A 15,080-nucleotide genomic window follows, 5' to 3' on the forward strand; every position below is an offset into this window, starting at 1 on the left:
TAGCCAAATATAAAAATCATATTTTTCGTATATTCAAAAGTTTTAAAAACTAAAAGTTCTGCTATTATCAAAGTTCCCCACGCACCGACGCTACTAAACTCGCCAATCTCTCTGAGCCGTTTGTTCCGATATTAGATACTGAGGTATAGCAAGAAGACTTTTGAACCCTTCCATTATTAATAGTATTGAATTTACAAAAAAATCAAATTAAAAAATAAATGCAAGAAAATATTATCTAGATGAACAAAAAACAAAAAGTATAAAAAACTGAACAATTGTTTTTCTCTTTTAAGTGAATAAAAAATTAAACAACAAAGTTTTCGTCATAACAATCAATGAAGATTATTCATTTATGTAATTTTCGTATTTACACACTTTTCCTATCATTTTATTCCTGTAATGACATCTTTCTTGAAATTTATAAGTGAAGCAAATTAGTTAAATATACAAAATATGAGTTTAAGAATAATTTGTTTAATATAAAAAAAAATCTAATATAATTGTGATCTATTTTTATCATTTTAAACTTTGCAAACACAAAGATTATGATTATAATTTAAGGATGGAGATGGATTGAATTTTTTAAACTTTAGTCTACATTCCATAAAATACATCGGATATAAATTTTAATTAGATGAACTAAATTTAAATTTTTTCAATCTAATTTAAATTAGATTAAATTTAGTTTGAATCACTTTATCAATGTATAATTCATTTGACTCAACTTTTTAGATTGTTTATATATATATATATATATATATATATATATATATATATATATATATATATATATATATATATATATATATATACTAGCGTACACATAACACATAGACGTGATAGTGTATGTGTGTACACATTCTTTAATTATGAATGATAGTATGTTAGTAGGTGATAATAATGTAATATTATTAAGTTAATATATAAAATAAATTTATATTTATTAAAAATAAAGTGAAATAAAAATAGAAATTAATTGTTGATGAATAAAAAAAAAGAAAAAAAGAAAAAAAGTTTTGTAGAAAATAAGTACAAATAACCATTAATTTTAAAAAAATTAATAAATAATTATATTATAAAGAATAGAATTGACATTACAAATGTGAACACAAAAGAGGAAATTCAATTTATATACTACTAGCCTACACACAGACGTTGTCGCGTCTGTGTGTATGCATTTTTTAAATATGTATGATATTATATTAATAAATGATTATAATATAATGTTATTAAGTTAATATATAAAATAAAATTATATTTATTAAAAATAAAGTAATATATAACAAAAAAATGAGAGAATAATTGTTAATAAATAGAGAAAATAAATTTTTAAAAATAATGGTTAATTTTTAAAATTTAATAAATAATTATATTTTAAATAGTCAAATTAGTATTTTGAATTGTGAAAAAAAAATCTCTTTATTTATATATATATATATATATATATATATAATTTATATCAATTAATGAGATATTCTTTGTGGACGGTGGTTGTTGAGAATTGATAGGGGACTAAAAAAACTGTCGTTGTGGGAACTTGGAGAGGACACGTTTTGAAGTTTTGTTGATTGTTAATTACTACACAACATTTGTAGGTGAAATCATGCTTATAAACTCCATCCACGTCAATTGCATTACTTTCATGAGTTGTGTACGTAAATAACTTATGTAAACAATAATAATAATTACTTCACTCTTTTTTGAGGAATTTAGTTTACTTACATCATTTTTTTATTTAATTTATGATTATTATATTAAAGATGTGAGTGGGTGATTTTGTTTTTTTCCATACAAGTTAAGAAGGAATATTTATTAGGTATTTTAGACTTAATCACTGTGTCAGATCAAGATAAAAGAGCAAATTTCTTTGAAAAGCACTATTTTAATTTATACAAAATATAAAGTATGATTAAGATTTTTAAGTTACTTTTTATTTAATTATATAACTTCTTTTATTTATAGCAATCAAGAATGTGACTACCTTCTCAATTGTTCTTTTTACATGATTTTCACTGCTTTTATTATTATATACAACTAACTTTATTTTATAAATTTAATATAAATTCCAGTAACAATTTTTTATTTTGATAATTTTTATAACAATTTTTTTTATTATTATAAACAAAAGTGGAGATACACGCTCACATGTTTTACACTAGTATTAGATATAAAAACGTTATTTTTTTTAATTTGTTCTTTTTTGTCTTTAATTTTTTCCAGGATTTTTAGTTTTAAAATATTGTTATTGAAGTTTTATTAAAATATAATTGAAATGTGCATTGAATTTTTGGTTTTAAATATTACCACACTATTTTAATTTTTCAAAGCGATTATGAAAAAAAAATCAATAAAATAAAATTTAGGTTTAATTTAATTCTATATTTTTTTAGCAAATAGAATATATATAAACATGTAATAAAGATTCTTTTATTTATTATACACAAATATTTTCTTATTTTTTAATAACATTTTAAAGTTACAATAAAAATATTAGACATTAGTTATAAATTAATATATATATATATATATATATATATATATATATATATATATAATAGAACAATAAAGAAAAAAATGAAAGAAACTAAATTAGTAGAAATAAACCATTACTTAATACAATTGGATTTACAAGTCTTTAGATGTTTGTTTCTACATTTAAAATATTTTTTATAGCATAATCTTTATACAATGCACTTAAATATCTTATTTTCATATAATAACAACAAAGTTCCATAAAATAAAATATATATTTAAAAAATAAAATATTATTTTAATTTAAATGTAATAAAATAAAATAATACACCACATAGCCACATTAACAAAAGAAGACATTTGCTTTTGTTGATATAATATACAACAATAATACATAATACATAACACTCTTATTTTATTATTAGTTATATTTAAAATAACATTTTGAATCAACTAAACTATTTTATCTGATTAATAGTGGTGAAAAAGAGAAAAAAAAAATGTAAACACGTTCGCTACAAAAAGTTACCTACATTTTCAACTATTTAACAATATAATGATTCTTTTCTTTATTTTATGTAAATCTATACTTTATAACACTCTTCCAATGTTAATTTTATTGAAATTATATGTTACACATATTAAATATAAAAATAGTAATAGTTGTACATTTGAATAAATTTGTAAACTAATATAAATATTAAATTTAACTAGTTAAAATAAGATGTTATGATAAAAAATATAAATACATAATCCATGTATTTTTCACAAATAATAATAATAATAATAAAAAGATAAATAAATAAAATTGAAGTTTTCACAGACAAGGATGTACCTGCCGCCGATGTTAATGTTATTTATTAATTGGTTCTTCCTTTTTGTTTTATTTTACTTTACGAAATCATGAAACGGATCGCGTATTATTTTGTCGTAGATTACATCAAATCTTCAACCATTTTTAAAACACAGTGACGTTTTCCTTCTCTCACCACATCAAAAAGGTGTCACACATTTCAAGACAAAACACCTTTTTTTTTTTTCAGAAGTACTACTATTACATTAATTAATATCATATCTTTTATTATGTACTACACCTATTAATTCAAAGTAACAAATACGTTTTCCTTCTTTCCCTAAACTTTTTAAATAATACTGTGATTTATATGGGTTGTTGAATCGGTCTGGTCAAAAGAATAAAAGTGAACTATAAAGAAAAATTAATTAAAATATATAAATATTACAGGTGACATTAATTATTTCACGAAAAAATTAAATGAATTAAATTATGATTAAACAAATCGTGAAAAGAATGATTTTTAGTTTAGCGATAAGCGCTCATCCTAATAATTGATATTGAAAAAAAAATAAAGCTACATACATATTCAACTATATTAATTATTAATAAAATTAAACAAAAGCTATTGATATTAAAATTATACTTAAATATTAAATTGAACAAATGATATATACCTTAAAACGTTAAAAGATAACGTAGAATGGGAAAGAAATGGAACAAACGTCAAAGAAGTGAAAGAGGAGTTTGACTTTTGCGTGAGTTGTGGTGTTTGGGATTTTGAGAGGTTTGTTTGTTGCATTTTGCATGCGATGCGAGTGGTTCCACACACACACGTACGGGTCAAAAAAACACGTACGAAAAACTCACCCGCTTTAGTTTGAGTCGGTGTTTTATATGGTGTGGTGACCTTTTCTTTTGGTTTCCGCGTTCCATCTTTTTTTTTTTATTCTTCTTTTGGTTTCGCTTCAGAGTTCACATTAGTGGGCAGTGACCACAGAATCAGTAGAAAAAGCGACCAAAACATAACAAAAATGAACGACACTTTTCGTGCCAGCTGCTCATATTTAATTCACAACCATGCTCTACAGCTATATCTTCTTCTTCCTTCTGTTCCAGTCTTTATTAGTTGACGACAAAAAACAAATAAATAAGTGAAATTTCTTATAATACATATACAAATTAATAAATTTTAAGTTTATTATATAAAATGTATTATTTTCATCGATTTAAAATTTGTTTACCAACTTCTTCACTAAAAACGTGTTATTTTATCTATGCATATATATACGAATTTGGATTTTGTTCTGAGTTTTTTTTATATTTTTTCATTGTGTCTTTATAATATATTGATTATCATTAATTTTGACGTTTTAAAATATATAAAAAAATATTTAAAATATTAATACAATGTATTTTTAATACTCAATAGAGAATAATATAAAAAAAAATCAATAAAAAATCTGAAACTCTACCTTTCTATCTTATGCCTTCCACAAGAATAAGAAGCTAGTTCGATTAAATATATGTGATTCAAGATGAGTCTGTTTCCATGAGTTTTTTTTTTTTTTTCTGTATTGTTTATGGACCTGGAATGATTATTATCTAATCATTTATTTAGTTATTTAGTGGGAGTCACATGCTTATTTAATGTAAGTGGCTTTTAAAATATTATTTTTGTTTTTTTAGGATTTCATGCATTAGAGATTTGAATTAAATGATAATATTTTTTATAGGGTTGCCTAAATTTCTCTTTCATCAAATCATATACAAGTTTATCTGTGTTTATTATAACGACAATAATTATATATATATATATATATATATATATATATTGTATTATTCATTATCAAGTTTCTCTTTATTTCTATTTTGAATGTTTCTGCTGTGAGATAGAGGGTTATAGATCTTTTATATCAACTAGTCATGTGATTAAATTTTTAATATATAAAGGAGTCCAAATTCACCTCCTTAAATAAATTTTTGAGATTGAAATATAAATTATCTAAAATTGATTTGAAAAATTATAAGACATATTAGAAAAGACGACTCTACAAAAGTTAATCTTGAAAATATTACTATTTGGCTTAAAAAAAAACCCCGCCTCTTACAATTTAGTATTGACCAAAAGAAATCTCATTTTCGAGATAAAATAAATTTCTAGATCAAATTTTTTCTTTAAAATACAATGTCTTTCTTTATAGGATTGATAAATCAATTCAATGAATGAAAAAGAGAACAAAGGCTGAAAATTCCATCTTTTATATCCAGTTTCAAAATTTAAAGAATGTAATAAGATACGCTATAGAGCTATAGATATATGTTTTATTATTTACATATTTTATTGTATATTTGATTGAATTAATTTTGTGAGAATGAGTTAAATTTATATTTAACTACTATGATATTGGAGTTATTAAAATTTTATAATTGAGATTTGCACCTTCTGTGTCATATTATTAAATGGGTTAAATATGTTTTTGGTTTTTCAAGTTTCACTTAATTTTGGAATTAGTCTCTTTTCGAAATTTTATATCAATTTAGTTATTTATCTTTAGAAATACATATATTTAGTCTTTTTTACAAAATTTTGTTAAGTTTATTTAACATTTTAAACGTATTTTATTATAATATTTGAGTTAACATTGAAGCGAAAATGTGTCAAACGGTGTAAATAATTCAAATATTATTCTAAAATGTATTTAAAATATCAAATAAACTTAACAAAATTTAATTAAAAATAAATTTATATAATTTTAAATATGAAAGACTAAATTAGTCAAAAATTAAAAAAAAAAAACTGATTCTAAATTTCGCTTCATCTTAATAAAAGTATAAGATAGAATACATTGTACGTATAGCAAAGTGGATTTCTACATGAAAGCAAAACATAGAATACAGTGTAAAAGGGACAACAGGAACTGGAGAACAGATTTTGTGGTCTAGGGAAACGGTACGGTGTTACAAGTTACGGTGGCAACGTAGCGTGGCCCACTCTCATTATGACACGTGCACATCCCTCTTCTCTTTCACTGTTCCATGCATGCAGATCTCAAACACCATGACAGTTGGAAGTGACAATGTTTTGTCCATCTATTATATATCACCCATCTTATTTAAAACAAAAATATCCCTATCTATTTATTAATTAATATTTCTCACATCTTTTCAGTTTGAATTAATTAAAATGTTTTTTTTTTTCTTTCTTAAAACATCGAGCGTTACTTTTTGAGAACAGACAAGAGTACTGAAATGACTTACTGGATTAGCGTAGCTTTCTTTGCTTTGCGTTTGACTAACAGGTGTATTCAGGGTACAAAATTCCCCACTTTTTTAAATATATTAATTATTAATTGATTTATCTTCATTCTATATTAATCTCACCAGCATTTATTTCTTAAACGGTGCCGATTTAAAGTTGTGAAGTTTAGATTGTTTAGAAAGAATAGGAAGGTTCCTGATTTTGTTGAACGAAAAGATAGAACACGTGGTTTGTATAATTGTGATACATAGTCTTTGTTGAATCTGAAATGGAAAGATCTTGTTGTGGCTTGGTATAGATATAGTTGTAATTTTTTAAAATGGGAAAAGAATAAATGAAATGACCGAAAGATGAAACAGGAACACGTAGATTCCTAAATTATGTTTCCTTAATTACCACCTAAACCGGTCCTTTTCAATTTTTACTATAAAAAAACATAAGAACGGAAGAGAAAGTTTAATTACATAATTATATATTGTCTTCTCACCAACTTATTGTATATCTGTACATCACTTTCCGACACCGTACGTTTGCATTTGATACCAAATTAATATAATGTCTCTCTAGTTTTATATTTGGTTTTAGACTTTTAACACCAAAAGTAAACAATTTGTTTCCATTTTTTAAGAGCTTTACATTGTAATTATCTGTAAAAGAAAAACTCCAAACAATTATTTTCTTACAAAATAAAATAATCAAAATTGAAATATTTATAGATAAAATAAAGTTATAATATAATTGGCATATCATTTTGAAAAAAGTGAACCATTCCTTATTCAGCATTATATTATGACATTTCAGAGAGTACAATGAAATTGCAAAAAAAAAAACTTAACAGTTCAGCGAACTGTTGATGTTATTAAAATTATTTTTCTTAACTTCCCTTATACGAATTTTACGGTCATTCATCTTTAAAGTGTGACAAAAACAATTAATAGTGGTAAAACATATTATTTTGATTTCTGCTTTGGTAAAAAAATATATTTAAGATCAGAATTTTATTGGAAATAAATTTTTAAACAAGTAATGATAAAAATGTTTATAAACTCATTTTTATTAATATCATTTCCCTTAAATTCATATTTTTTTAAAACTACCTTAAGTTTAGAGAAGATTTTAACTATTGCGTTAAGAGATTATATCTACAAGGAGATAAATATTTTTTTTAGGGAATTCAATCCCTACTAAAGAATGTATTATTTTCTTCTCCTCTTTCAATAATTGGTTAAGAAGGGATTTTTCATGCAGGTTTGATCTTTGAAAAAATTATTTGTAATTTTGTTGATTTTCTAGAAGTGTCAACAAAAATTTAAGCTTGTAGGCACACTACGTTTAGAAATTAAGGCAAGTGAAGTTAATGATTATAGGTATTCAATGAATTGGTTGTTTAGATGAGTAAATAGTGTGATGGTTAACACACTGTTGAAAAAGTACATATTTTTTTTCACGTTAAATACTTACAAATTTTATTATGAAAAATAATTTTAAACAATTACTACTAATTATTTTGTAAAATATTTTGTATAAAATATTTTTCATACAAAATTTTGTAGAAAATTTTTGTAAAATAATATTTCATAAAAGTTGCTACCAATTATAGTTATATTATTTTATGTAAATATTCTATATAATATAAAAAATAAAAAAAATAAAAATGTTAACTAGCATCTCACTCAACACGGATTCACTTGTGTCATGTTACACTTAATATATGTTGTGTACTAAAAAAACCAACATATAGGTCATAGGTGTGATGACTTAGACATTATTTGGACTTCCATAAACACTTTTTGTTGCTATTAATTAGCCAATTAGAGACACCCCAAGAAGAACACAAGGAAATTTCCAACCTTTCACATCCCCACCACATTTTTCAAATTCATTACTTGCTTTGCACATCAAATTAACAATCTTTTTCCAACGACTATTCAATTAACATAAAAAATTGCAAGACTTATCGTCAGCAATGAGCTCCATAGGAGACACAAAGTTCATGATTCAATTTTGTAGTGGTTGTTTATCTTAACTTTGGGATAGTTTGACAAGGTTGATCATAAACAAACACTTAAACTAATTGACCTAAAAACCTTAGAATCAATGGTTGATTTTGATAAAGTCAATCTGGTTCTCACTTCGAATTCATGGATTGCATTTTACTTCAAGACTTTGTCAAGAAAATGACCCCTTCAAGATAGGGTTTGAAAAAGAGGGTTATTTCTTGGAAATTTTCTTTGGAGGATATACATGATCACAAAAATACAAAAATGTTTATAGCAGCAAGTCAAACCAAAATTCTAAGTAAATATGTTTCCTTTTTAATGTACATAAACTCGTAAAAACTGCCAGAAAAATAAATAGATACACTGTTTGTTATAGTTGTTGGTCAAATATACAAAATATTTCGTTGAGATTTGTCAACTCTTTAAATGAGTCTCAGATTTTCAATACTCGATTTCTTTTTTTCTTTTTCTTTTTTTACTTTCAAAGTCGTGTATTTACTAGCATTGGTGTTGTAAAAACTCAGATTACATCATTAATTACTTTGATTTAATTTTGGTATATTTCATTCCTGCTAATCTCTATAAAGTTGTTGAAATTTCACCATATTCATGAATTTAAGAACTTTAATTTTTTTTCCAGAATTAACAAATTAATTATAATTATATATGCTTAAGGTTAGAGTGTTTTAATTTTTAGTTCTCTTTAATAAGTTTTATTTCTAAGGTTAATTATTACACTTCATATATAAACTTTTAGACATGGTAAATTGTCTATTTACATAAATTTTGTTTTAAGCATTAAAAAACATTCCTAACCCAAAAACCAGGATGTAAATCAATCAATTCAAAATTATTTTATGCTTTATTTATATGGATGAAAATCGTCGTAATATGTATTTTTAAAAAATAGATTAAGAAGTAAATGATTTGATAAACTTATTATTGTTATTTAACTTTAACAAAAATTAATAATAATCAAATTAACCAAAAATTCTTTTTAAAAATATTAGTAATGATATAATCCATAATAATATACAAAAGAGATATTTTTTGTTTTTTATGTATACAATTTATATTTCTATTTTACGCTTAACTATATTTTAAGATTAAAAAAATTATAACAATATATAAAATAATATATGCTTGATATTTCTATTTTACTCTTAGTTATATTTTAAAAGTAAAAGCAAACTATTAAAACACTAAAAGTGATGATTATGCAATATGAATTATTTTTTTATGCAATTACTATTATTGATATTATGTTTTTCTTAGAATATATAAAATCACAAAGTGTCTCTTTTTCATTAGTATTTTTAATAATTTTTTTTTAATTTTATAAATAAAATATCTCTCCCATATAGTTAGGGTTACCAATTTATATATGTTCTGAAGAGAGACCCCTTATAATTAAAAATTTTGTTTTCCCTAATCGGGTATACATTAGCTAAGAAATAATAATATAATACACATTCTTTTATATAAGGTAATTTGCGTGGTTAAATATAAACTTAAGCACGATTATTTTTATTTTTATTTTCTCGAATGTACTTATCTTATTTTAGGTATCAAAAACAGAGACGTTGCTTAAGATATTGGGTCGACACTTGAACTCCAAGATTTACGAAACTAGTTTTCCACAATATTATATCAATTTGACTATCCTAATTTTTTAATATATATTTTGAAGATTGCAATGTTACGCGTACGCGTGAAACTGAAACAAAACGTTCACCAAGCTTTATTTCATTATATAAATATAAATATTTTATCAAATTCTTAGTTTTTCAAATCATTTTATTTCATATATTTAATTTTGTATTAACGAATAAATTCCCATTTTTCTAAAACGGATAAGAAATTAAAAGAAGGTTACATGTCACGTCATGGGTGTGCTGGTAAAGAAGCCACAAACCAGAGTCCTTCTAAAAATAATGTGAGGAAGAAAAATCTGAAAAAGAAAAATGGAAATAAAATAAAAGGAATTTGAGTATACTTGTTCGACTCCACGTGGTTGGAAAGTGGAAACACTGTCTCTCTCTTCATCTTCATCTTATTCTTTCTTCTCCTAACATGTATATATATATGTTAAGTGTTTCATAGTGAAGGATCCCATTACCTTTGATAACAAGTTCAAGCTAGCTACCAAGTTCAGTTTTCCTCTATCACCATCTCAAAAACCACCATTTCACTTCATGTAACATCTCATTTTCCTCAACTCAACAACACTCTTCATTAATATTCATTCTCTCATCTTATCAACCCATTACAGATTCTCTTCTTTTCTCCTTCCTGGTTTTCGAATCTTCAGGTACTCTACTACCCTCCATTTTCCTTTTGTTTTTAAGAATCTGTTTTAATATGTATTTCTTTTTGTGGAATGAATGGTTTGCATATCCATTTCTGCATATTGAATACGCTGCTGAATGTTTTTTCTTTGAAAGATATTCAGCTCAATCTAACTAACTTGAAGAAAAATATAATCTTTTTTATTGTTGGTGTTTTAGTGAAAGTTTTTGTTTTTAGATCCTTGCTATTCTTTAACTGGGTTACCTGATATGCGTTGGTTGGTTGGTTTGGAATCTGTTTAGGAGAATGAAATGGGTTTTGTATTTACTGTGTTTGAGGTTCTCCTTTCATGTATACGAGACTGTTTCCTGTGATTTGTCTTTCAAAATGGGAGTTTGGTTGGTGGGTTTTGCGGATCCGTGATCCTTTGTTTCTGATGATTCTGTAGCAGCATAAAATATGAGTTCTTGTTGATGCTTTTTGTTCTTGCCCACAGAATAGTAAAAAGAACAATGCATTTTGAAATGGGTCTCAAGAATTTTAGTTTTCTGTTCTTTTTATCTTGGTGGAATTGTGTGGCTGTGATGTGAGTACGGTCTGAAATTTTTTGGACAAATGGAAAATGCATCTTCTTGTATTTTAATGCCGACTTTGCTATTTTCAGGTCCACGGATTGCACAAGTTTCTGCAGATTGGTTTTGCTGTCATATGGGGATATCCTTTTCATGTCCATTTGCCAAGTACAATGATGTGGAAGATGGCTTAGATTCTGTGGTTGTAAAATCCATCAACTTTGGCAATGATGAAATCAAGACTCCAGTACGATCTATTAGTTTCAAAAAAGAAGATTTAGAACCCACCATTCTGAAATCTGTAGGTTCTGGAAAGATGACAATAGAGACATCAGTGAGCTTCAAAAGAAAAGACATTGATGACATTATCTCCACCAACACTTTGTCATTTGACAAAGAAGAAAACATGCCTATCTCAAGGACTACCAAAATGAGCAAAGAAATGGATGATGATCTGCCATTCAAGTCAGAGAATCAAGTGGAAACCATCCAATCAGCACTTCTAAATCCAAGCAGCCCCAAACACATTGCTGCGCTTAAGTTGCAGAAAGTGTACAAGAGCTTTCGTACCAGAAGAAAGCTAGCAGATTGTGCAATTCTTGTTGAACAAAGCTGGTACTTATTCATTGTCCTAAAAATCTTTCCTTTTTCACAAAACTCCATGTGTTTCTAACATGTTTTTGTCGAATCTTTGAATAGGTGGAAGCTTTTAGATTTTGCTGAACTCAAGCGCAGCTCCATATCTTTCTTTGACATTGAGAAACACGAGACTGCAGTTTCTCGTTGGTCTAGAGCCAGAACTAGAGCTGCCAAGGTACTTTAATACCTTCAATAACTACCATGCTCTAACCTTTTAGTTCAAATTTTCATGCTGGATTGAACTTGATTAAACTTTTCTTTGTCATTGCAGGTTGGAAAAGGGTTATCAAAAGATGATAAAGCTCAAAAACTTGCTTTACAGCACTGGCTTGAAGCGGTTAGTCAAACATAACTGTTCTAGTGCTTTCTCTGCTTATGTTTTGGTTTGGTTTGTTAGTGATTCATCAATTATTACTTACAGAAATGTTTTTCATGTGTAAAAACAGATTGACCCACGCCATCGTTATGGACATAATCTACACTTCTATTATGATAAGTGGCTTCGGTGTCAGAGCAGAGAACCCTTCTTCTACTGGTGAGATTCTTTGTAAATGTTACAACTTAACATAGATCTTAAGTCACCAGAGTTTGAAACTAATCTTGTTTGAAATTGCAGGCTAGATATAGGAGAAGGAAAGGAAGTAAATCTTGAGAAGTGCCCTCGTTTCAAACTTCAACAGCAGTGCATTAAATATCTGGGTCCGGTAAGGTTTCCTCCATTTATGTGAACACCTCTTGATAGATAAATTTGCTTGAGACTCTTTTATTTCAACTTTTACTAATCATTTTCATTCTGCTTTGTTCCAGATGGAAAGATTGGCATATGAAGTTGTTGTAGAAGATGGAAAGTTCTTCTACAAGCAATCCGGAGAACTCCTTAACACCACTGGAAAAGATGCACATGCCAAGTGGATTTTTGTCCTCAGCACATCGAAGACATTGTATGTTGGAAAGAAATCAAAAGGTTCATTTCAGCATTCTAGCTTCTTGGCTGGAGGAGCTACATCATCTGCTGGAAGACTAGTGGTTGAACATGGTGTCTTGAAGGTATAAAATTTACTTGCTTAGTTATGAATCTTATGCTAGATTCCTACCACCATGGATGACTATTTTACTTGCTTAGTTAAAACTGATTTTGTTGTTTCTTTTCAACAGGCGGTTTGGCCACACAGTGGACATTATCGACCGACAGAAGAAAATTTTAAGGAATTCATTTCATTCCTTCAGGAGAACAATGTTAGCCTTTCGGATGTCAAGGTATAGAAAATATTAAAACACAGAACCAATGCTGTAATAGTTTATGTAATGTGATTACAAGATGTGAGAGAATATCTAAGGAGATTCATTTTGTTATATATATGCAGATGGATTCAGTTGACGAGGGTGATGAATTACGTTCTGTGAGAAGTGGTCATCTGAGAAGCCACTCCTCTGAAGAGGACTTAACTGAGAACATGAATGGCCTGGAGATTGAAGATACCATGAATGTAACCTCAGCTGCAGCAGAGAAGGCCAATTTGATTCAAACTAAGACAGCTTCTGCAGTGGTGACACCTAGCCCAAGGCAATTTCAAATTCTTGGAAGAGAACTTAGCAATCTTGAAATACCAAAAAGGGGTAATGTGTTTGAAGGACTAGAGAAAGAGGTTGAAGGTTTCCAAATGGAATCTCTCTCAGTTGATGAAGAAACAGCACAAGAGAAAAACTCTTGTGATGATAATGATGATGTTGAGAGCATTCCACCAGAGTCCATACTCAAAAGAATCAATTCACATAAAGAAATGAAATCATATCAACTGGGGAAGCAATTATCATGCAAATGGACAACTGGTGCGGGACCACGCATTGGGTGTGTGAGGGACTACCCTTGTGAGCTTCAGTTCCGAGCATTGGAGCAGGTTAATCTCTCTCCAAGAAGTGGATCCCGCCATAAATCATCTTTTACTCCTAGAAGCACCACTTTGTTGAATTCTAGTCTTTCAAATTTATGTGGGGACATAGCTATTGAACCTCTTCACAATAGTTCAAGATCAGAATGCTCCCCTTTGTTCAGAGGATCATCAGTGATACCAGTTATTCATACTTCATGAGTGAATAGGAGACTCCATTGTTTTATTCTTTTTGAGTTCATAGGTAACCAACAACACTTGTATTTTTCTTATTCTTTCCATTGATTCACACAGGCATTCATTTTTCACTCATGTATAGTAGTACTATTATACTATATCATAGGATCAAAATTGTAAAATTATCATGGGATCTATTTATCCTCCCATTACAAAGGAAACATTTGATCTTCCACCATGGAACAAGTTCATGGCTTCAATATTTGAAGGTGCAACTTTATGTTATCCTTTTCACTCAAAAGTTTAAGTCTAATCCACAATTGCTGTTGTGCTGTGCTGCTGGAGGCATGTTTGGACTTCAAGTACGAACCTATAATGGTTTTTCTGGAAACAAAAAATGATTCCAGTTTCAACCTGCACTACTATAAACTCTTGTATTTTAAATTGTGCAAACTGAAATGTAGTTTGTTCCAAAAATAATTTTGTTATGAAAGAGGTTAAGTGGGTTGGGTCACAATTGAATCGTGACATCCGGGTTGTTACACTCTTGAGTAAAAAGAGTTACGTCCTAATAAAATTATTCTAAAATGCATTTCATTTATTTTGAGAAGCTTGTTCCAATAATCTTCTGAAAATCTTATTTCAAAAATTCTATTTTTAAAAACTTGTTCCAAAAAGTCTGTTTTAAAAATTATGAAAAGTTTGTTCTGAAATAATTCATAAGTCACTTAACAATGATAAAATAATCTTTTAAAAAATATAAGAGTACAGTTAGAAATAATGAGGGTACATGAAGAAAAGACCCAAATGTAAATGGAAAAGTTTCCGTGGACAGAAAATAAAGAAAATTTCTTTATCTAAGCAAAAATGTTCTTAATTAGTTTAAATTTATTTCATAAAGATATTTTTTTCGAATAATCTCTGAGAAATTACAAATATAGCAATACTTGTCTTTCAATAGTTTTTCTCACTTCTAGCACGGCCTTT

The 15,080-nt window shown here is 27.1% G+C and overlaps 1 protein-coding gene across 1 annotated transcript; it reads left to right on the forward strand.

Moving 5' to 3' along the window:
- The first annotated feature begins 10,612 nt into the window (after positions 1 to 10,612).
- Positions 10,613 to 14,117, forward strand: LOC114175657 (IQ domain-containing protein IQM2). Its single transcript, XM_028060431.1, has 9 exons — positions 10,613 to 10,838; positions 11,481 to 12,003; positions 12,088 to 12,202; positions 12,299 to 12,364; positions 12,474 to 12,562; positions 12,644 to 12,731; positions 12,835 to 13,074; positions 13,183 to 13,284; positions 13,392 to 14,117. Exons 2-9 carry the CDS (start codon positions 11,525 to 11,527, stop codon positions 14,115 to 14,117), a joined length of 1,905 nt encoding a protein of 634 aa, XP_027916232.1. The 5' UTR covers positions 10,613 to 10,838; positions 11,481 to 11,524.
- The last annotated feature ends 963 nt before the right edge of the window (positions 14,118 to 15,080 follow it).

The sequence above is a fragment of the Vigna unguiculata genome, chromosome 3, assembly GCF_004118075.2.
Source record: "Vigna unguiculata cultivar IT97K-499-35 chromosome 3, ASM411807v1, whole genome shotgun sequence".
Classification (NCBI taxonomy): domain Eukaryota; kingdom Viridiplantae; phylum Streptophyta; class Magnoliopsida; order Fabales; family Fabaceae; genus Vigna; species Vigna unguiculata.

Bases quoted from the DNA above. Each gene is read 5' to 3' on its own strand.
- LOC114175657 (XM_028060431.1), top strand. From the start codon at position 11,525: ATGGGGATATCCTTTTCATGTCCATTTGCCAAGTACAATGATGTGGAA. The intron at 12,365-12,473 runs GTTAGTCAAACA...GTGTAAAAACAG, and splicing joins TACAGCACTGGCTTGAAGCG to ATTGACCCACGCCATCGTTA. The intron at 13,285-13,391 runs GTATAGAAAATA...ATATATATGCAG, and splicing joins TTAGCCTTTCGGATGTCAAG to ATGGATTCAGTTGACGAGGG.